We start from the raw sequence: 25100 nt of genomic DNA, 5'->3' as shown, positions 1-25100 counted from the left end.
GGTGGCTCTCATGTTAAATTGGATGAGATTAATTCCCAGACAGCATTGCAGGAAAGCACCTGTTTCCGTAGCAGAAAAAGGACACATTCTTGACTTACTGATAAAACCCCGGAGACTCCCCTGCTTTAAATCAAAAGCTCTATTTAGGCTACAAGAAGGAGTGGAGCTGAACTGACTCTGGGGATTCTTCTCAGGCCTAAAAAGGGAAGCAGAAATGATCAACATGTCTGTTACTGACTCTGTAGGAAGACGGGTGATTTTACGCTCTGCTGTCACAGTACAGTGCTCATCCTGGCAGTGCAGGGGAGTTTAGTAGAGTCGGTGCTTCATTTGTAAATCTGTTTTTCACCTCTTGTCTGTGTGTGACAGCGGTGCGTGCAGACCGTATGCGTGGGGGGAGGAATAAATTTGGCCCCATGTACAAGAGAGACAGGGCCTTGAAGCAGCAGAAGAAGGCTTTGATACGATCCAATGGCTTCAAGCTGGAGGGCGCCGCTCCTCCGCCTGCCTCTCCTCTGCAGACCGACTACAGCTTCACCGGCACCCTGCACAGCCTGCCCACCATCTCCAAAAGCCTGCTCCCCTCCACCCCGAGCTCCATCACCCCAACAGACTACGAGGCCAACCTCTATGGACCCCCCTCCCTGGGCATGGCCATGCAGTCCCACGTGCCCCTCACCACTCAGTACCAGTACACAGCCTTCCCCGGCAGGGCCATTAAAGCAGAGTGTCCCGACTACACCAGCTCCCCCGAGTCTCTGACAGGATACCCATACCCAGACATGTACCCCTCTGCCTCGCCGCAGCCGCCCAGCCTGCCGCCGCTTGTGCTGGAGCTGTTGCGCTGCGATCCAGATGAGCTGGTGGTGCAGAATAAGATCGTGGCTCACCTGCAGCAGGAGCAGAGTGGCCGGAGCCGCCTCGACAAGCCCAGTACCTTCAGCCTCATGTGTCGCATGGCAGACCAGACACTCTTCTCCATAGTGGAGTGGGCCCGGAGCTGCATCTTCTTCAAGGAGCTCAGAGTGAGTCCACAGCCCTTTATTCTGTCCTTACATTCACACAGGCACACATAAGCACCCACTCATGATGCTGGAGAATAATCATACTGCAGCTCTCCACTATTTATTTTATGTAAAACTCCAGTCTTCATCACAGAGTTGAAATACAGCTTCAGTTCCACTAGCCCTGCTTACACAATCCATACATTTGTGCATTCTAACCTATACAAAATAGTTTATTTTTGTGACATTTTTGTGGCATCATAACAAAATTCTGTTTTTGTCAAATAAGAATGAAATTGTACCAGCAAAGACATGCAAGGATCCATCAAACAGTTAAGGCAGTGTTACTTATTTTGGAGACCGGGGCAGTGGTAACATTTTTGATTTTTTATATTTTCCTTCAGAACTCACAGACTACTTGAAATACATATGTCATCTTTTGATTTAAGAAACATATATGTGCATAAATTGATAATACACTTGATATATTGGTACCACTAAATCATTTATAAATGATTCATAATTAAGTTATTGATTAGGCATAAACACATCAACAAATCATTTATAAGCTGTTACAACACATAAGATAGAGATGCTGTGTTTCTTGCCAAATACTGAGCCCACATTTATCTGTACATATTGCAGCATTGCTGTTTGGGAATGAATCCCATCCCATAACATGAGAGCCACCAGCTCACTAATAAAAAAAAATCTTTAAAGGGTTTCTACAGTACACAATAACTGTGTGTATTTAGTTGGACTTGAAATACCATGAAATATACAATAAGAGATGTGGATACCACTTTACAATTAGACTCTCGTTGTAAATTATTCATGAATGGTTGATAATTAGGTTATTAATTAGGTCATAAACACTTTATAAATCATTTATAAGATGTGACAACACATTAGATAAAAAGGGCAAAAGTGATCTGTTGTTGCAAAATAGTAAGCCCACATTTATCTGTACTGTTAAGTCTCATATCTCATATACTTACTTTGTCCTCTCCATCAGCCACATTTATACCTGTCATCATCATCACATATTTACCGCATTAAACCACTGTCTACATATCTTAATAGTTAGAAAGTTTAAGTTGGCATCAAATTAACATAGAAATCACCAGATTCACACATTAAGGATTTGGCAATATTGTTTACTTTGAAATTTTGTGCATGCACCGCTTTACACTTTACAGTAATGCTCCTGCTTCTAGTTATAAATGGTAGGAAGTGATTAATAAATGGTGATGGTTTATATACTTTACAATGAGGCTCCCACTGCCAATTACAAATGTTAGTAACTCATTGTTAAGATTAATTAGAGAGGAGTAGCTGGATCTTGCAAAATAGTGAGCCCACAGTGATATATGAAAACTATGTTATAAGTTGTTTCTAATTGTTTATGAATTATGTAGAAAATATTTATAACCTAAGTAATAACCTAATTCTAAAAAAAATTATAAATAACATTAACCTGTTGTATCCCAAATAAAAGTACACCTCATAGTAATCACATTACTGCTGTAGTACCTAATAATGTTACTTAAGATTCAAATTCTGTGTAGCAATATTTCTAGTGGTAAATTAGATGTAACTGATATGAATCCAGTTAAAAGGAATTTTACATTTAAATTTAGTAAAATATGTTCATTTTCCAATAGAAAAATATGTAAACCCAAACAAACAAGGTGTTGACATTGGACCATGTGTCTTGGGAGCAATTGTAACACTGTGTGTTGCAGCCATGATAAAATCTTGTATGCTGGGTAGCACCACCTATATTACAATTTGTCCATGTTGATTTTTAACCAATAACTTAGAGATAAAAATTGATGTAAGTTTAAATTTGCTGTCATCTAAACTTTAGACATTATATCCAAAAAGTGACATTCATTCCTCAGAATCATCTTTTTGTGGAGGAGAAAGAATGTGTTATCACTCCAGCCTGTCTCTGATTGGAGTGTTGCGTTACAATTGCCCCTGGTCTCCCCTGCTAATACCTACGGAGAGCACAGTCAGAAAAAAGTGACAAAGGATGAAGAGTCGCATTTGAAGATGAGGGTGATATGTGGAGAGCGACACTGCACTGATTCTAAAATAATCCTCTTTCATTTTGTGGCAGAATTGTGCTTTGCTCACCTTGTGACGTCAATGCTCCTGATTTCAGTTATAAAAATAACATGTTTCAATAAATCAAACTTTTCAGTCCTTCAGTGCCACATTCTGTTTCTTACCCTGAGCTGGCCTGCTTATACTGGAAAATTTGAGTCATAAAGTTTCACTAAATAAGCTGCATCACTGAATTAATTGTTGTTTTAAAAGGGCAGATGATGTCTTGTTTGTCATAAAAGTTAATCACAATAATAGTTAGAAACTTTAGTAAGGACATGACATACTGTTATTCATGTTTCCCCGATATCTATTTTCTATATGCCACTTTTTTCTTATACAACACAACTTAACAGCACCAAAATAACAATAGCATAGTTGCATACCATTTGCTTTTGTAAAAAGGAATAAGAAAGACAAGGTGGCTTGTTTCAGGTCTGTTTTAATACAGTTCACAGGCTCAGATGCCTTTTCAGCATGAAGAAAATACATGAATGCATTCAAAGCTGATGAAGTTGACTCATACCCCCACAATTCACTCATGATCCACTCACAGTGGACTCGCAGCACATACCACGGCAAGCAGCAAACAGATTTTTGTACGTTACAAACTTGCACAAACTAGAAAACTACTTGAGGTAATTAATGAAAATATCATATCTGATTTGATATTTGTCAGTGTTACATAACTCAAGCAAGTCAGTGGGTTTTCATACATTCTGGCAATGACTGGAGACAAGAAAAAAGAAATCTGATCTGCTCGACAGAAATAAAGTATACATTATTTGAATAGCAGCAGAAGATGAACTAACCTTTAATGACTTTAATGACATATTGGAGGTTGTTGGAGGTTATATGCTGTGGTGTTCCATATTAAAGGGATAGTTCAGATTATTTTAAATGGGGTTGTATGAGGGGTGGCACGGTGGTGCAGTGGTTAGCACTGCTGCCTTACAACAAGAAGGTCCTGGGTTCAAATCCAGGGCCTTTCTGTGTGGAATTTAAATGTTCTCCCCGTGTCTGTGTGGGTTCTCTCTGGGTTCTCCAGCTTCTTCCCACAGTCCAAAGACATGCATGCTAATCTGAATGTGACTGGTCGTCTGTCTCTATGTGTCAGCCCTGTGATGAACTGGTCCAGGGTGAACCCCGCCTCTTGCCCAATGTCAGCTGGGATAGGCTCCAGCCCCCTGCGACCCTTAGGGAATAAGTGGTTATAGAAAATGGATGGATGGGGTTGAATGAGGTACTTACCTGTAGTCAGTGTATTACCTACAGTAGATGGTGGCTTGCACACTCCCAGTTTGGAGAAACAGCAGGAGTACCAGTATAGGAAGCTAAGCCATGCACTGCTATGGACAGGGTCAGCACCAACATGTATTTTAGATACCTAAAAACAATCAGTGTACACTATATTGAAACATTTCTAGGCTTTCCTGAGGTTATATGAGACAAATATCATCCTATCTAAAGCAACCAAACTCCTTTGGAGTCAGGCTATAATTTTACCTGACAGAGCACAGGAGCTGCTGGTTTACTGCCGCCACAATTGGTTAATTTGTTTGTGCTAGTGTGTGACTTCAGTATTTGGAAAAATTAATTCAGGTGCACTAAAGTCACACCATAATACAAACCAAGAAACACATCAAGGCAGCTGTAGACCAGCAACTCATGTGTTCTGTGAGATAAAAGGACTGCTTTTGCCAATGGACTTTGGTTGTTTCACAGTGAGTGACATTTGGCTTACATAACAATGGTTTCCCCAAAAGCCATCTGACAGCAAGGCAAAGGAGTGAAAATGTTCCAAATATAGCATACACTTAAGCTGATATTGATTTTTTATGTGTCTTAAATATGTTTTGCTGTTGACACTGCAGTACATTGCTTAGCTTCCTACACTGATACTTGTGGTGGTGTGTCAACCGCCTTGTACTGTAGGTAATACACTGACTGTGGATTAATACCTCACACAGCCACACTTCAAATAATCTAAATTCTCCCTTTAACACATAAGCACACATTGTGTTTAATGATGTTTTGTAGAAATATACAATAGTGAGTGTGAGGTGTGTTAGCTATGTGATGGAATACTTTGAGCCTTGTAAGGAGAATTGTTCCTGGCGGCTCTTCTCTGTGTTTCTTCTGTGCTTGAACAGTAGCAGATCAGACCACACACACTCACACGCAAACACAGCTCTGAGGATAATGACTGGACATATATCAGTGTCCCCCTCCATCTTCTCTCTGTGTCACACTGCAGTGTTGGACAGTTGAGATGATTTAGTAACAGGTCAAACTAAAGTCTCAAGCAGGAAGAATGGATGCTGTTGTTATAGTTAACTGTGCTGCTGCTGACAATATGGCTGAGTACACCCACAGTGAAAATGGAGGATTATAATTCCTTTCTGACAATTCAGGCAGCTTACACAACAATGAAGAAAATTTTACCTTCATCTGTGAGTCATGATATAATCTGTCTGTGCTGACAAACAAACATCTGTCAGCAAGCCATGGTCAGAGCGATTCAACCAATTAAACAGTTTAACTTAGCAACAAAGGGTTGATTCTGGCCTTGGTGAGATTTCGTGAGATTCCTTCATGTCTTTTGATCAGATACAGTTTATTTACTCTGCATTCAGAGCAGGTCTGCTCCTTTCCAGCTTCACTCTCACTCACTTGTTGACATTCATTCCTGGAACTGCCCCAGTCTTGGACATGTGGTCTCTGAGAGCCACACAGTCCTCATCCTTTTGGATAGCTGGATATCTGTTACCTGGAAATCAAATTAAGCAGATCCTGATTTTTGGGGGTGGGGGCAACTGGCTGAAAGATAAGATACATACAATCCACCCACAGAGCTGTCCCTATTTATAATCTCACACATTCGTTATCTACAGCACATGTACGGACTACCATCAGTCAACAAATTGCATGGTGGCCTTTGCACAACACAAGAAAGCTACACAGTATATTTAAGTACTTCATACATACTGTACATTCAGTCACATTAAAGGGCTGGTTTGCCCAAAATGAAAAAAAAAAAAAAAAAAAGAAAAAATCAACCAACCAAACAAACAACCCAAAAAACAACATCCTAAAACACGTTATCATGAGACACCATTTAGATGCATTTAAATATACTTCTGTACATATTTTTGTAAATAATGCTGTACTTTCAAAAAACATTCTTGAGGTATATTTTAAGCCACCTTACAGATAATTTTTTGCTGCAGTTCAGGGTCTGTGTTAATGTTTTTTTTTCCACCTGCCTGATGGGGCAAGTGTGTCAGAAATCTACTTGCCCAGAGCCCCTGTACATATATATGTATATATATATATATATATATATATATATATATATATATATATATATATATATATATATATATATATATATATATATATATATACATATATGTATATATATATTATTTATAGGAGTTATAAAATAAATAAATAAAAATAATAAATAAAAACAGCAAAGACTAAAGCTAATTGTCATGTTTAATCTAGGGCTACTGTCTCTATGAAATGTGAGAAAATAGTGAAATGTCCATCCCAGTCCTTCAAAGCCCAAGGTGATGTCTTTATATGTCCCATTTTATCAGTCTAAAACTCGAACATACTCAGTTTAATATGATAATAAAGAAAAGCAGGCAACTGCAAGATCTGAGAGGCTTAAAATGGGATTTTCTGCCATTTTTGCATGAAAAGTTACTTTAACGATTAAATAATTATCAAAATAGGTGAATAATTGAATAGTCTTTTTACCACTTGCCCAATTAGGCAAGTGAGTTGCCAGATTTACTTGATTGACATGGCATCTTACTTATTAAATGAAAATGTGTAAATATAATATATTTGAATTTAATTTATTTATTTAATTAAAATGTACTTCAAATTGAAACAGCTGACATAGTGTATTTTACAGCTTTAGTGAAAGAAGAATGTACTTAAGTATATTACAGAGCATCTTAATGGAGTCTCAATAGTACAGTTAAGTACACCTACTATTTAAGTATATCTTTAGTAGAACCAATGATAAATCATTAGCGTGTCGAAAACATTGCCAGTACATCAAAAATAATACATTTGTAGTGCACTAATTTTGAGTAATTAAGAGTACTTATTTGTACTTTTCTTTACCTGGGTTTAGTATACTTCAGTATACTTAATATTATTTTACCAGGGGTGGAACATGGCCTGCTTAAGATGGGACATTGTTGCTCTGCAAGTGATTTTGATCAACATCAGTGCTGTGATGTTCAGTTCTCTTCTGTTTACATGTGTGGACCATCAGATCAGAAGACTAGAGCTCAATTAGTGGTGGTGTGTGAATGATAAAATCACAATAATGTTAAACAGATTCTGGCTGCAGATTTTCCTGCAACAGTCTGAGTAAATTATCCAGAGTTAGTGTAGCCAAATCAATAAAGAAATAAAAAAATAAAAAATAAAACAAACAAACAACAACAAAATAAAGTACCTTTTCATGCACCTTAGTGATAGTTTTGGTTTTGAGATATCTTCCTCTGAGATTTCTGTCTCCACCTCAATAGAATGCAGGCAAATGGAATTTAGTCTATAACATTTAATAATTTCAACAAAAAAAGCATCTCTGTCACATGTTGTCTCTCCACAGAGTACATGGTCAAAGCAGTCCTCCTTCAGTAGAATGTCCTTCCTATGAAAACACTGTGTTAGGTGGAGACAGAGAAATGTGAAAGACAGGTATTTCAATTCAATTCAATTCAATTCAATTCAATTCAATTCAATTCAATTCAATTCAATTCAGCTCAATTCAGTTCAATTTGTTTCAAATCAATTCACTTTATTTAGTGACAGTTCATAACAGAGTTGTCTCAGGGCACTTTTCATAAAAAGCAGGTCTAGACTGTACTCTATTGAATCCTCCCCATAATATGCACATTCCTTATGTGCATATTTTCCAATATATTTTCAGTCCAATATACTTGTTCACTTCTTTCCAAAGTATATTTACTGCAATGATTTCACATTTCCTGTCATTTTCTGCATGATTTTCATCTGAGAAATCCACCAATGCACAGGAGATGTTGTATTAAAGGGACAGGGCAGAATTTTTCCCATATTTCCTATATTTCCTATAAGCCTATTATATATTAAAAATCTCTTTTTCAAGTACAACAATACAAAGAAACATATACACCTGTCTCACACAACAAATGAGTGAAACCACAGTATCCAATTAACAAGCAGTACAGGGTCAAGGACAAGAACAATTGTGACGCGAGTACAGTTTCTAAAATGATTTTGGTAAAAATTTTAGGAACAATGACATTGCTCAAGGGAGCTATTCTGATGATCCTTTAAAACTGACTTGAATTCCCCCTCAATGATTAGCTCCACCAATTTCAGATCCTACTGAAGATTATTCCAGGATGAAGGAGCAGCATATTTAAAAGCCTTTTTTGCCGAGTTCTGTTCTTGCTCTTGGAACCAGCATCTCTAGAATATTATGAGAGTGAAGGCCACATTGATTTTTGGTTTCTACACATTTATGTAGATAGATAAGAAGGAACCAAGCCAAGAACAGATTTATATATAAAAAGTTGAAGTGTATGTTAAATTTATAATACTATCACAGGCTTGCCTTTCTGTCAGTAAGCCTTTTCTGAGGGGAAACTGCTGTATAAGGCAAGTATTGATCTCTCCAAAGCAACCAAACTCATTTGGCAAAAACAAGTAATTTTACCTTACAGAACACAGGAGTTGCTAGTCTACTGCTGCCGTGGTCTGTCACTCAATGACACAAACAAAGTAACCGATTCAGGCAGCAGTAAACCAGAAACTCCTGTGTTCTGTGAGTTAAAATGATTGTTTTTGTCATTTGGAGAGCTTTGGAGAGAGCAATATTTGGTAAATATTAACAGCAGTTTCCCATTGGAAAAGTCTGTCTGACAGCAAGGTAAAGCAGTGAAAATATTCTAAATATAGCGTGCACTTAAACTGATTTTTTTTTAGGTGCTGACCCTGTCCACAGCAGTGCATTGCTGAGCTTCCTACACCAGTACTCCTGCTGCTTCTCCAAACTGGCTGCCATCTACTGTAGATAATACACTGACTGTGGATACGTACCTCATAGCGAACCCACAGTGTAATCACTGAAAATATTATAAAATGCTATTAACTTAATAGTTTTTTTTTAATTGTCATAGGCATAACACAATACTTTAAAAATACATCTTTCTTTTTGGGTCACAACACTGAGAAAATGTTACTATAGCTCAACAACTGAAAAACATTGTTGCTAATTAATGCTTGATTCACGTGTCCTTGAAATTATTCTCTGCACTAACACCTTTTTTATTAGTTATTCAAGAAACATAAATAATACATAACTATATACCAATACATAAGCATATGCAAGACAAATAGAAGAAAGAACATCAAACTATATTAAAAATAAAATTAATAGAAACAAAAAAAGCAAAAACAAACAAACAAACAAAGAATCAAAGAAAACATGTTTCTGCTACAGCTAGTAGCCCAATCACCAAGGTCCAATGTCATCCCACCATACAGAGTGTTACATCCAGCCTGCTTCTATCAAAGGAGCATTTCAGTCATCTCTAAATTCACTCTGCTGACCCAGGGTCTGTGTGCTCAAGACCCCAGGACCCCAAAGGAAAAGGCCCCATACTTGATTAAATAGCTCTTGGTTTCCTTTAATAGAACATAAGGATACACGGATACAGTTCCTTTAGTCATTTACCAATACTTGGTCTATTTACATTTTTCCGTGTATCCTCCATTTGGCTTGTAACAAACAGCCAGTTAGATTTAGAGGGAAACAGAGCTGCTGCCAAGAATGTGTGCAGGACACCAGAGACCAGAGTCCCACATGTGGAAGTTTATTCAACCAAAGTATGTTGGTTAAAGCGGCTGTATTATACACATTTTCAAGCTCCTACTTTTATTTTTTGTGTCTACTAGAAGATCACATAATATCACATTAAAAAACACATTCATTTTCTCAGCCTGTTTTAGGTTCTGTTTCTTTAAGGCCTCAAACCCAATGCAAATTCTGCACAATTCATGTATATTATGCAATTTGGTTACAACATGATGTCACCAAGTAACGTAAGTAAAGCAGGATTGTGAACGAGGCATTTCAGGTAGTTCAGGAGAAGTGTTTTCTGTGCAGCCCCTCTACATGCTCAAAAAGGCTACATAACACTGTTAGAGAAAAGGAAAAACACTAAAAAGCATAATACGGCCTCTTTAAGACTTGAAAATAACCATAATCAAAAGTTAACAGTGCTGTAGTTGCGACCAGCATGCACTGCTGTAAGTCTGGATAATGTAGGAAAACAAATGAAATATTTTGTAGATAAGTTCAGTAAGACCTTGGTGAGACAGTCATTTAGTATATTTCAATACGATTTCAAGGAGACACAGCTGGTTAGATAAAAAAAGATTCTGTCAAACTACTGATCCAGTATTAATTCACTCTAATAATGCAAACATTTCATTTCATTTTTCTACACTTGCAGTAGACTCGATCATTTATCTGCAGCACTTCAAAGCAAAAAGGTGACAATTTGTATGTGAAGCAAATATTACAGAATCAAAGTTATATATTAGTATTAGCTTGGTAAACACCTACAATCAGATGTTTATTCTTTCAGAGAAATTCCAAAATAAAGCCATCCAATAAATCTATGTAAGGAAAACACAGACAGGCTATGGCAAAGGTCGCATCTCTAGTTTTCTGTTTTTTCTCCCTATTCTTCTGTAATATGACAGTGTTTCTCACCATGAGCCTGAGACACATCTGATACATTTCTGCCTATAGTCAGAACAGTTTTATGCAGTTGACAGCCAACATGGAGTAGTGAGAACAAAGCTGTGCATATTTTGCAAAGACAGCCTTGTGCAGGGAGCTGTTTTCCCGGGCTGGATAATTACATTCCATGCAGACGATAACGGGGAAATGTCGGCTCTCTGCTGCGGCTCGGCACAGCGCTTGTCTACATTGTTGTTAAATTGTGAGCAGAGTGGGAGCTATTGATCGCTGCAGTTGTCCAGAGGTGGAGGCTTTGTCCTGTCTTGTGTTTGACCTTCCATTCACCTGTTGAACATGGATGACGTTGCTAAGTTTATTGCACACAATTGAGCATAAATGTTCAGCTACTCAAAGTAGCACACTGAAGACACTCAATTTAAAAACATGTCCAAGAACATTTTACTGAAAAATAGATGTAATAGATATCTAGTTTGAGAGATGGACAGCATATTGACATTTTTCTTCTATATATAAGACATGTCTACTAATGATGATAATAAATGCTTCATTTTTTTTTACATTCCCAGTGTCATTCTAACATTGTGTTAATTAGCAGTTAGTGAAGACAAGCTGTGGGCTGGCTGAATGCAAACTGTCTGCTGGGTGATTATGCGTCACTGTTTTGTCTTCCCATGTCTTGTTCCTCTGCTGCTCTGACCAGCAGTTTTGTTGATGAAAGCAGGTTGAGTCTGTTGTGAGTCTGTTTATGTGTTGGCTAGTTTGCCTATAGCTTGTCATTAGGCTACCAGAATATGTTTGTATGCATGTATATGTATTATTCTATGTGCAGCAGTTCACTGTTGCCTCTGCACAGATTTTTCATCTCAGAATATTGCTACTACATCTGCTGCCTCACTACAGCACAGTGAACAATAATACTGCCACTGACAACACAGCTGCAGTTAGGACATGTTTCTTGCTCGTGGTTTAAAAACTGTTAAACAGCTCCAAATCTCACACTGAACATATTAAGTAGTCTTAGAATATTATAGAGACTGAAGTCTTGGTAATTATTACAATAAGGTTAATGTGTCACTTTACAACACAGGGTTGCAAACTAAGACAGAAGATGCAGTCCCCTCTCAAATATTTCTTATAATAATCAATATAAAAAATCATAAACAACAGCAACAGTACTCTGATTCATCATAAATTTTCAATATAAATGGACAATAAAAAATCAGGAGTTCACATGTGTGCTAGAACACAGATAGAGGGCAATGCAACTACATTTTTAAATTCTGATCTAACTTGCTGAACTGCAACAAGCCTTGACAGTAAGGATGTAATGATACCAAAAACTTAATTTATAATAAAACCACGATAAAAAGTCCACAATACAATATTTATCATGATATTAAAAATGAAGAAAAATGAGAACTTGGAAAATATCCTTTATTAAATAATAAATCTGATGTCTATATCATTTGTAAACAATTTGTTTTTCACTTTAACTCATAGCTCCTGTAAGAACAAATAACATTTAGGCCATGTCAAAATTGTGCTGAGTGATGGGGTGTGTTTGGATAGTAAAGGAACACCATTAATATATTTTTATTATACTATAATGTACTATAATATATTTAAAAACCAGCCCAGCTCATGTCCATAGTCGCATCAGTCAGTACCTGAAAGGTACTGAGTGCCAATACCCAGAATTTCCTGCTTCCACCTGCTCCATTATGTGGACTTTCTCACTCTTTACACTACGTCACCTGACTTCGACGGTGCATCAAAACGTAACTCTAGAGGGGCACCTACAGCGTCACAGTTTGAAGCATAGGAGCACCAATTAAGCTGCTGTGTTTGACGTGAGAAGGGGCTGGATCTGCCCTATTTAACAAATTGTTTCATTACTTAAATATGTACCAAATGTCATATTCAAATATGACATATTCAAAGTCATTCCAGTGTGGAGGCAATGGTTTACTACCTCTTATAGTGTTGACTGGTCTTAACATGTCAATGTAAAAATGTTGCCAATATAGGATTCAATTATTGGGAATAATAATATAAAACAAAAAGCAATTCAAATGATTTAGCCAGAGTAATGATTGTTTTCATAACTGATTAATCTGTTGATTATTTTCTCCATGGATCCATTAGTTGTTTGGTTTTAAAATGTCAGAAAATGGTGAAAAATGTTGATCAGTGTTTCCCAAAGCCCAAGATGATGTCCTTGAAGGTCTTGATTTGTCTACAACTCAAAGACATTCAGTTTACTGTCAGAGAGGAGTAAATAAACCAGAAAATATTAACATTTGAGAAGCTGAAATCAGAGAATTTGGACTTTTTTAAATTAAAAAATGACTCAAAATGGTTACTTGATTATCTAAGTTGTTGGAGATCAAGTGTGTGAGGTTGTCCATACAGCTCTAGGAAAAAAGAAAAAAAAAAACAGAGCTACAAGAGTCATGTTTGTACAGTGTGTTGACATTTCAGTATGTTGCACACTTTTTATTTTCTGTGACAATCACAGGGATTTTTACTTTCTGACTTGCAGATAAAACATGACACTTGACAGGTATATAACCTGATATATATCAGTCTAACCCACTTCCACACTCCAACATGGACACACAGAAACACTGAGAATCCAAGTGGGAGAGAAAATAAAGCCCTCTCTTAACGTTCAGTACGTTTAAGAGCTTTTTCAGAGTGAATTTTTGGCTGCAGCTGAGTGTCCAACTCCTCTTGGAGAGGAAGCACAGGAGGTCGCTGAGACCTCTTGCTTCCTTAACCCTCTCCTTTATCACTGTATGCCCAGACCCCCACCACCGCACCAGTCCAGATGAGTGTGTGGACAACAAGATTGGACCCTCTCCTCTGCGACTGATATATAGTTTCATTCAGATGGACAGTAATTCTGTCAGCTCTGTGTCAGATGAATGTGAGTCTGGGCCTATTAGCAGCTGTGGCTGCAGAATTACTGACTGCTGTGTCCTTCAGTTTACAGACAGTATTGCAGTTAAGGGGGAGTCTCAATCTGACAACACACACACACACACACATACATTTACCCATCCCCCAGAGCAGAGCAGATGTGACTGGAAAAGTTTGGGAGGGGGTGGGGGTGAGCAGGTTGAAGAGGTCTGAGACGATGCTCGTAAATATATAACATGGCACAAGGAAATAGCACAAGACATCAGCACACACACAAACACATCACTGAGCATCACTTCATTTCTCCTTTCTGCTTGTTTTTATGGTCCCTTCATGTTTCACTTCATCTGTTTTTGTCACCTATGTCAGCAGGATTTGGCTCTGGATTAATAGCATGACAGCAGGGTCAGGCCTGACCAATACTAGATTTATGGGGCTGATGCCAATACCGATATTAGGGAGATGTGATGGAGGCAGGATATTTTACTGTAACAATAAACTTTATTGTCCAAAATGACATCAGGGCACTGAAACAGTAAACCTAAGAATTATTAACAACTATGAAAAAAACAAATATGTTAATTATATATTCAACCTGAATTAAGGAAAAGGATTGAATATGAACACAATGATGCCAGTAAAGCTGAGAAATAAACATATATCATATAGCCACAAATTGGACAACATTTATGCCATTACTGATGTAGATCAATATAGCTGTGATAGGCCAATAATTTTGGTCGACCAATATACCAGCCAATATATCGGTCGGGCTCTTGTAGATAGTATTTTTTTATTCATTTAAGTCAGAATGAAATATAATAGCAAAGTGAGTTTACACATTGGAGGAATACATCCATGTGAAATGCTTCCATCAGGGCTGCAAGTAATGGTTATTTTCAAGATTGAGCTGCCAGTTGCTTTCATGACTAGTTAATTAAATATTTTGTATATAAAGTAAAGTAAATAAATTTTAAAAAGTGTGAAAAATGCTTCAAATTTCTTCTTTTGTGCAATCAACAATCCAAAACCCAAAGACTCTTACTCTTTTCTGACAGAAATGACAAAGAAAAGCAGCAAATTCTCGTATTTAAGAAGCTGGAAGCAGCAAATGTTTGACATTATTACTTATTATGACTGAAATGATTCAATGATTATCAAATTTTCTTTTGATACAGAATATACAGAATATAGAATAAACACATTATTTTGCAATGATCCCTAAAATGTGGTAATCAAACTTTTGATTTAATGGCAGGACTTTATACACTTTAACAATAAACTATTGTCAAAAATGATATCAGGACATTGAAACAGTAAACTTTCACAACTTTCAATTTTAATATTAATAAACAACTGTAAATGAAAAAAACACAAATAGCCACATAGCGGATAGCATTTATGTCGATACTGATATAGACCCATATAGCTATGATAGGTCAATATCAGGACAAGAATTTCAATTGACCAATATATTGATCAGGCTCTAGTAGATGGTATTTTTTTATTCATTTAAATCAGAATCAAATATGACTGAGTGAGTTTACACATCGGAGGAACTCACCCGTGCAAAATGTTTCCATTAGCTTTGCAACTAATAATTACTTTCATTAGCAATCTGCTGATTACTTTCATGATTAATCATTTAATCATTTTATACATAAAATGACAAAAGATTACGAAAATGCTCATCACAATTTCTTAGAGCCCAAATTGACGTAGTCAGATTGCTTCTTTTGTCCAACCAACAGTCCAAAGACCCAAAGACTCTTTATTTACTGTCATGAATGAAAAAGAGAGCAGCAAATCCTCCCATTTAAGAAGCTGTAAGCAGCAAATGTTTAACATTATTACTTGAAAAATGACAGAAATCATTAATCTATTTTCAAAATAGTTGGCAACTGATTTTCTTTTGATGGGCTGATGAATTAATCGACTAATCATTGCAGATCTAGTGTCCATAGACCATAATAAACTCTGCAATACAAAATGAAAATACAATTGAAAAATACTTTGTAAAGAGGATATTGATTGATTGATCCAATGTGAACATAGAGGCTGTAGGAGACAGTAAGCAAAGAATAATAAGGAGTATTCGCAAGTTTCAAAGAATATTGATCAGGATTTTCAAAAAAGCTGCAGTATGAACACAGTGAACCACAGACTGAAGATCATGTCCTTTTGTTTTCTCTCTTTATTGACTGCTTCTGTCTGTGTGTGTGTGTCTGTGTGTATTTGTGTGTGTTTCCTGGAGGTGGGAGATCAAATGAAGCTGCTCCATAACTGCTGGTCTGAACTTCTGGTCCTGGATCACATTTTCAGACAAGTGCAACATGGACAGGAAGACAGTATCCTGCTGGTGACCGGCCAGGAGGTAACAGCTCCCTCACAAAACTTCCTATCAGTCCCATGCACAGTCTGCTCCATTTACCTGCACTGCACTTAATTCAAAATGTGAAGATTCAGGCTAAAAACATGGTGTAAATAACATTTTCGTTTAGTCAGCTTGGTGTGTTGGGTCTTTAGGAGACTTGGATTACACCAGATGAGCAGTATGGAGGCCTTTTATGTTTTTATTCTGTTGTTTTTTTACATAACTGGTCACCATTCACTTCCATTGTTTGTCTGCAACACTGTTTTCCTGTGAAACTCCAGCAGTGTTTTGTGGACTAAAAAACTAAACCCGACCTTCAATCGGTATGAGGGTGAATAGATAATGAGTGAATTTTCATTTTGGGGTGAACTATTCCTTTAATGGATCAGCTTTAAAAAAAGAAAAAGTTATCAGTAAAAAGTTTATTGCTATAGCAAGGTATTTTCATATCATGATGATAAGCAAACTTATTATATAACAAGAAACTTTTCAACTTTTCAACTTTTTCAATATACTATTTATCCTGTTAAAACTTGAAACTTCACATTAAAAGTTGATGACATATCTTTTTAACATCATTGTCATCATTATAACAATGTAAGCTATCACATTCTAACATTTGTATGTTGTAAAAATGTGAAAACTGGATTTCTTTTTGTGGCGTGGCAGCAATACACTTCAGTATCGTAACGCATGAAGGTGGAGAGCAATGCTAAAATCTTTAGACTGAAGCCACTGATAGTCCATATTTTGTACCAAAAACTCAAAATATCTCCAAATTTGGTTATTTTCATGTCAAAAACTGGACAGTATATAATGTTTCCCCAGAACTGTGTGTTTTATCAGCCTCTGAAACAGATGAAAGTGAAATTCTTGTAGGGTTAAGAGCTCAACAAGGCACGGTTACTACTACACCTATTCAGTGGACGGACCTCTGGAATGCATTAAAACACTTAAAATGAAGAATTGATTTGTATAAATATGTGCACACAATCAAATGTTTGGCTTTTCGTACTTTTGTTGTTCATGAGCATGTGAGAGGTGGACTGACAATAACTGATGTGTCATATGCCAGCCCAGTATGATTGTTTTAAAGGGAGAGTTGACACCAAAATAAAAAATGCATGTTTTAAATTAGATACAGTAGAGTCTACTGCAAAAAGAAAGTATTTCCAACATGAAACTGCATACAACAAGGTCTGTAGATTATTTTGAGTAACCAGGTCATGATTTTTGTAAAGAGACACTGGTTTTTAATTTTTCAAATGTATTTTTTGGTTCTTTGAGCACCACAAGCAGAGTGTCATTCAGTCCTATTATACTGGAGAGAAGGCAGATATCTCTAGGGCCAATATCTCCAAAACTCTGCAACTCACACCAAAATAATCTAGTTAGATAAATAGGCCAGCGGAAAAATATGTAGTTTTGATACCATAACCATAATCTTTTTCGAAACCTAAACAAGTAGTATTGGTGGCTAAACCTACTAAAGACTTTTATTCTGAAAGTGTAACAGGATGTTGCATCTTTATTTTTCTCATGTAACAGTGGAATGAGAATGGTGATGGATAATACTTAAGATTGAAAGTTGTGTCACAAAAAAAAAGGAAAATTACACAAATACATGTAGATCAATGTAATAGATTCATAGATTCATGACCAATTGCCATGAGACTGTATTCATATGCTACATGATAAACCACTGTATTAGCATATCCGTGTACAGCTGGAACGGCCTTCCTCAAGCTGGTTAAATGGTCTGAATGAGATAAATTCATTTCTGGAGAGAGTTAGTTAATTATATAATGTATGTTTTAATATAGTGCTAAATCGAAAGATAGATCAGAGTTTTTTCTGATGCCATAATGAACACATTTAGAGCAACATTATATATACCAAGGTTAGACTGCAATGGACAACTGCCTTAAGCTCAAACTATCTCAGCTGGTCTAACTTAATTTTGGGAATATGAAGCCCTAAAGCACAGTATAACTGAACTTATGAGAACTGTTCACATACTGTAAATAGGGCTGGGGTATATGGCTTATAAATAATATCTCAATACATTTGGGCTATTCTGATATATTTTCCATAAAATAACACGCCATACATTCTGAAATGGTGCAAACGTAGGGGCTGGGTGATTTGGACAAAAGAAAATATCACAATATATTTGACCAAATACCTCTGTATTGAAACTGCAGCAATATTGTAGGCATTGGTGTTTTCACAGATTATTAACACAAAGAGATTTTTGATAAATAATCATCAGTAATGTGGATATAATGATTAAGTGGGTAAAGGCAAATAATAGAACAGCTAGTACAGTCTGGTATAAAAAAGTAATAAATTACATAATTTTACTGTTATGCAGTCTTTAAAACCAGGAAAAGACAACACTTGTGTCATATCATGATCTAACAAAATCTAAGACGATATCTAGTCTCATATCACTATATCAATATAATAATTTTGTAACGTCCAGCCCTTCTGTAAAATATTAATAACAATAATAATATAGACTGATGAACATCATATAAAATACAGTTTTATAAAATCATTATTTGTTTGTGTAAACTAATTTAATTCACCACATGTACTGCTGGGTACAGTGGAAATGAAATGCTACGTACACTGGGGTTTTCTGTTGTTCTGTGTGTCTAAAATACAGAACAGGTATAAATGCCTACTTGACATTGTTATACAGCAGAAGGATTACAGGACTTCTTATGAAACAACTGTATTTTTCTTAGCTACCATATAACAATATGAATATGAAGAGTTTTCAAAATGATGTAACCTTAGTTTTGAATAAGTGAGAGACATCCATCCTCCTGATACTGAGTGATAAAGTTCCACAGAAATCAGAAATACAGGTGAGAAGTTTAAGGTTTGAATTTTTAAAAGTCTCATGAATGTAAGGGACTTGGAAAATTAACAGCATCCTGTATGTGTTTTCAGGTGGAGCTGTCGTTCATCCTGTCCCAAGCCGAGGCCACTCTGTCTGGTCTGGTCCAGAGAGGTCAGGAGCTGGCGGCAAGGCTGCGGGCGCTGCAGGTGGACCGCAGAGAGATCGCCTGTCTGAAATTCCTCCTGCTGTTCAACCCAAGTGAGTCAGCCTCATGTTTGTGCTTCATTCGTGATGAGTATGCAGAAGATCTATGTGGACTCTAGTGAGAATAGTCACCGGGCAGCTATTCACCTATTTATTCCCAGCCTCCTGGTTTAGCTATAAAGAGTGCCAATGATAAATGAGTCAAATACAGCTCTCTCACCTTTGAGACTAGGATTTGAGTCTGGTGTGATTTTTGTTTTTCCTTCTCATTTTTTCTTTTTTCTTTGATTTTGTTTTTAAGTTTTCAGCTGCAGTTTGGTTCAGTGTAGGCAACAAATGTACTTGGTTAGGTTTAGGAAAAGATTATGATTTGTCTCCACCAAGCAAGCGTAAATAGCCACATTGGTTATTTACACCCCAAATGCAAATAGCACTGTTGGGAACTGTCACATATGTGCTTGTCTCTGCTATGCTAGTCTATAAATATTTTGAGCTAATGATTAGAAATAACTAATACTCCTGAGTCTAAATAGCCACACTGGATATTTCACCCCCTGTGCAAATAGCATCGTTGGTTACAGATACCTGGCCATGCTAGTATGTTATACTTATATATATATTTTACCCCAAGTACAAATAGCATTGCTGCGTATGGACAAGGGTACTTGTCTCTTCCATGCTAGGATATGAGTATTTTGTACTAATTATTATAAATAAATAATGCTCCTAATATGTAAATAGCCACATCAAATATTACACCCCCCAAAAAGCTAATAATGACTTATAGCTGTTGCCTGTGATCATCTTCAGGTAAAAACTAAATTTGAGGTTTGTCAGTGTAAAACAGTTCAAACAAGGAAAATCATATTAATATTTCACACAGGCCTACAGTATGAGGTCTCTTCCTTTAAACATTATATTTTATGTAAGACAGATTCATTCTTGATTGAACTATCTGCAGTTAAATGTGTTTTGAAAGACCTGAGCTTCCATTTGTAGCCTGTAGATTGTGTTGTCAGTAGAATAACAGGTTTGGATGTGAAAATCAATCAGCTTCGTGGGGCTGCAGGGCCATACTGATGCTGTCCTTTGGCGGAATTTAAATAGCAACACTGACATTTTAATGAAAAAAATGTCACAATTGCAAATTATCTGCAGTACCTATTTATCTGTAAGGTTACAAGCGTTTTCCAAACTGGCCTTTTTCCCTCCGATAAATTCACTTAATTAAATTTCTAGGGTTGACAAAAGCCAATATTAACAAAGACATCCTCCTCCATTGTCCACTAATGGCATTCAAAAGAAGCGTAATGGATGGGTCTATCATTCGATGGCAGGACCGACATTCATGTAGTGGCTTGTACAGATGGAGAGAGCATAGATGTGGCTTGCCCAGATTCCCAGAAGTGTTTGCTGTTTAGCGCTGGCGGAGCGGGGAACAAAGAGCTTTTGAATGGTGAGAGCTCTTGTCGTAGGCAGAAAATATTTGCTGTGTTTGCCTGTGGCTTCTTTGCTCGCGCTCGCGCTCTGCCTCATCTTCAGAGTCAGGTTTGTCGGGGGTAATTTAATTGCCCTTAAGCAGTTTGAAAAGATGATTCAGAACATTGATTCAAAACATTTAATTACTGTGTGAATGGATTCTCCAAGATGGGCTCAGCTGATACTGAATGCCGGTCCACCGAAGGGCTTGGCTATTGTCTCTTACACACAAACATGCACACAGCCACCCACACTCACCTTATTTCATACATAAGTATAGATACAGCATAAATATAAAATGTAGTAGCTAGCATTTATGCCATAAATGAATGGGTTGTATGCAGCATTCAAGCTGCTGTATTTCTTTGTTGTGGCATATGGAACTTCAATATTCACTTATATAACGTTTAAACACTAACATAGTAGAAAAAAAATGAAGGAATTTCTCATGAAAATGGTCAAATTTTATCCTGAATATTGGCGTTTGGAAGCTTGAGTGCAAAAATATTAAAGCTTCAAAAACCCATACAGACCAAAACCTTACCTAGTTTCTATCAAAATGTGCAAATTTAACAAACATTTAAAATAATCTGCAAAGCAAAACAGGAATATTCTAGAAAAAGTTTTCAAGTTGGAGTCCACTTACTCACCATTTTCCTTTCAACAGCATCTCACAAACCTCACCACCATGTGAAGTTTGGAGATGTTGTGGAGATGACTCAGTTAACTGCTGTTAGCTTAATATTTAACAGCATGCACCCAAACCTTTAATATGCAAGAATGTTGAGCTGGTTTAACAAAAAAAAACTTAATATCCTATCAAATTTTATTAAATTGTGTGTATAAGTAAATATCAAGTTGGTGAAAACACAACTGCTGCAGTTTTATGTTAAGTGAGCAAAATATTTTGTGTTTATTTATGCAGAGCATAACACTGCAACTGTAATAATAATTGTAATTATGTGCTTTTGTCATGTTAATTGAATATAAATTATTTGTTTTATTGAACAAGAAATTGATAATGTATCCATATGAATCTATAAAACATTGAGTAAAGACATTTTTAATTCATTCAACTATCAAAATATATGGTAATTGCAGTATGTATGTTGTGTTAATTGGTCTTGAACTAATTCAGCTTTATAGATTTTAGCAAAAGTAACTAAAAAAATCAAAACTTGTTGGCAAAAACATTTGTCAATGTCACAAGAGATGAGTATTTGTGTGAAGTGAACATTAAGTTTTCATTGTTATTTGACAGTTTTGAACATTTGTATGGACTCCACACTAAGATTTTGTGTCAAGGATGAATTTGCATTTACATTGTTGTTAAAACGTAAGCTAAGTATAAAACTTAGTGATGAAGACTGTGAGATGCAGCTGAAAGCTCAGTAAGTCAAAGGCATGATAAGATTATTTTGTGATGCTCCAAATGGGAATGGTTTTGTGTTTCTTGTTATGCTAATATTTTCATTTAGATGATTAGAAAGCTTAACTTTTTTAGTGTTTCTCAGTAAAGCACACCCTTTTATTAAAACTCCCAAAATATTGTTAATTTTGTGGGGTTGTCTTGTAAATGACAGCTGAATATACACTGCAGTGAACAGCAGGAGAGAAAACAGCAGATTTCTACATCACCTACACCTAAAAATCATCTCTTTTTTCAATATATTTTCAAATAGAAAGAACTTCATTTTTTATGGAAATACAAAGAAATGCATGAGAGCAGGTTGACTGAAAGCATGATTTCAATCCAGAAAAAGAAAACAGATCAGCATTATAGTGTGAATTATTATTGTCATAACAAGATATTTTTCACATTATAACAAGATATTTTCAGGTTATAGCACAATATTACAACATAGACATGAATCATGTTATAAGAAGGAACTTGATTATTATAACAATATATTATTTATCTTGTTATAAAATAAAGCATTTCCTGTCATAATGTTCTAACTTGTATGTAGTTTGTGTGTCATAATGATATGAAAATGTCTTATTTTGTGAGAAACATCTTTTTCTACCCATAAAGTATAAACATTATTACATGATACTGATCGATTTTGTGTTTTTCCAGTATGGCAGCTATACATTTCTGTACAGTTTAGATCTATAAAACAAGATAAAATGATGCATCATTGATACTCCTTTATGTTCTCTACAATGTGAATCATTAACCTCTGAAAATCCAGTTAACCCTTTTATCTCTGCTGAATTAAAAATATATCTAATTCACCATCTTTCTGGCTATATCATATACCTGTAACCAGTTTGACTCTTCATTGTAACTATATGATGTTCACACTCATTACATCAAATAGAAATATTCAGGTGTTTGTTCATCATTTTATTCTTATTTCTCCTGAATTCAGACATATTTGATAAATTTGGAAATTCTGACTTTACTTTTAGTGATGGACAAGAGGTTTATACATGACTACATCTACAGCCTGATTCATAATCCATGCTCTGTGTGTGTATGTAGATGTGAAGCTGCTAGAGGACCAGGCGTTCGTGGAGGGCGTCCAGGAGCAGGTGAACGGGGCCCTGCTGGAGTACACCCTGTCCACCTACCCACAGTTCCAGGAGAAGTTCAGCCAGCTGATGGTGCGGCTGCCGGAGCTGCGCTCCCTCAGCACGCAGGCCGAGGACTACCTGTGCTACATGCACCTGAGTGGAGAGGTGCCCTGCAACAACCTGCTCATTGAGATGCTGCACGCCAAGCGAGCATGCGTGTGAGGACGCGCCACCGTCATGTGTTGTTTCTCTAGGTGAGACTGTGTGTGTGTGGGAGGGAGAGTGTGAGTGAGATGAAAAAATGAAACGAAGACAGACAGGTTCATATTGGGATCTTTGTGAGGGGTTTTCTTTGAGTTTGAGAGGAGAAAATGTTCTTTCCAGTTTGGAATTATAAAGCTCCATCTGTATTCAAGGTAGATTTACCATTTTGAATGTTCATGTTTTCATATCCTGCAGAGCTACATTACATAATATGCTCTTTATAAACTGGATTTTCTACCCTGTTTGCAAAAATCTAAAATTAGAGTTACATTGTATCCTTTGACCAAATACCACATGAATCCAGCATCACCCACAAGATTTTCTATGTCCCACAGAGCTGCCCAGCAAACATTTAGACTCCAGCCTGCACCATGGCTCAACACTTATGAAGTTATGTTATGTCGCATGACAGTTTGATATTGTGAGACCTGGTGCTGGGTCGTCTGATGTTGTATGGGACTATTTTGTGTGGTAACATCTGCTGAATGCTTGCTGGGTGAGCTAATGTGCACTTTTTAACGGCTGATTTTGTAGCCTCTTTTTAAAAATTTTAGTATTAACAATTTGATCCAAATGTCAGATGCAACTTTATGATTCCAAGGTTACCAACACTGTTCCTAGATTATTATTATTATACCTTTTTTTTTAGATGAAGACAGACTTCAGGATAACCTGACTCACTGTGGTCTCATCAGTGTAAACTAGCACTGCTCGTATCTCTGCACTCACTCTGACAAAAACCCAAATATTAAAGCTCTATGGGGTTCAATATAGTTTTGTTTTAATCTATTTAGATGTTAATATATTGATATATCAAAGCCAGACATGTTAAAAAAAACACTTATTCACCAAACCCTACAGAGAAAACAAAATGAAAGGGAGACAGATAAAACAGAGAATGAGAAAGAGAGAAAAACTGCACACAGCAATGCAGAAAGAGGAGGGAACAAAGACACATGAATGTGTAAATGGTAAGTGAGACATGAAAGACAAAGTCAGTTTAGAGGAGGCAACTGTAAGTGTTTGCAGAGACGACACACGGAGGGGAAAGATGCATCTGGCACCATTTGGTTTCAAGTTTCTTCATCAATTTTTTATTATTTATGAGTCAATGCCTTGAGAAACAGTGGACCCAAAAGAAATTAAGGCATCATGCTCATACTCACATTTGTGTCACTTTTCAACACACTGTGGTGCATGTGGACAAGGGATTGGCTGATCTGAGTGTGAGAAGGCTAATACTCATAATACTGAAGCTGGTTTTTAGTACACATAATCTGAATGATCACATTTTCCTTATAAATAATGTCAATGCTTTTTATATATATATATAAATCCCATGACAAGACCAAAACCAACAATAACGAATCTGGAAGCCCACTGGTTCCCACAGAACATGTAAATCTTCAAAAACAGCTCACAACATATAGTTTGATTTTTAAAAAATGACTCAGAAAATTACTAAAAGAGTTGGTCACTGTAGGTTTTAGCAAATGTTATTCAAAAGGAGGAAATAGCGCATTTGTTAGGAACTCTTTTTAGCTTTGGATTCTTACACATTTGGAGCTCTAGTAATTATCTACA

General features: G+C 36.5%; 1 protein-coding gene across 1 annotated transcript in view; it reads left to right on the top strand.

The window, feature by feature from the left end:
- The window catches only part of LOC146320881 (nuclear receptor subfamily 5 group A member 2-like), a 28610-nt gene extending 3733 nt beyond the window's left edge, over positions 1-24877 (top strand). Inside the window, exons 4-7 of the mRNA XM_084729306.1 lie at positions 370-1025; positions 16079-16198; positions 19160-19307; positions 23221-24877. Coding sequence (XP_084585432.1) covers positions 370-1025; positions 16079-16198; positions 19160-19307; positions 23221-23474 — 1178 coding nt within the window. The 3' untranslated portion in view covers positions 23475-24877. The remainder of the gene's footprint in view (positions 1-369; positions 1026-16078; positions 16199-19159; positions 19308-23220) is intronic.
- Positions 24878-25100: the final 223 nt, after the last annotated feature.

This window comes from Lutjanus erythropterus, chromosome 10 (genome assembly GCF_056507025.1).
Source record: "Lutjanus erythropterus isolate fLutEry1 chromosome 10, fLutEry1.hap2, whole genome shotgun sequence".
NCBI classification, from domain to species: Eukaryota; Metazoa; Chordata; class Actinopteri; order Lutjaniformes; family Lutjanidae; genus Lutjanus; species Lutjanus erythropterus.
The sequence above is the reverse complement of the archived record's forward strand: the minus strand, read 5'-3'. Positions and strand labels throughout refer to the sequence as shown.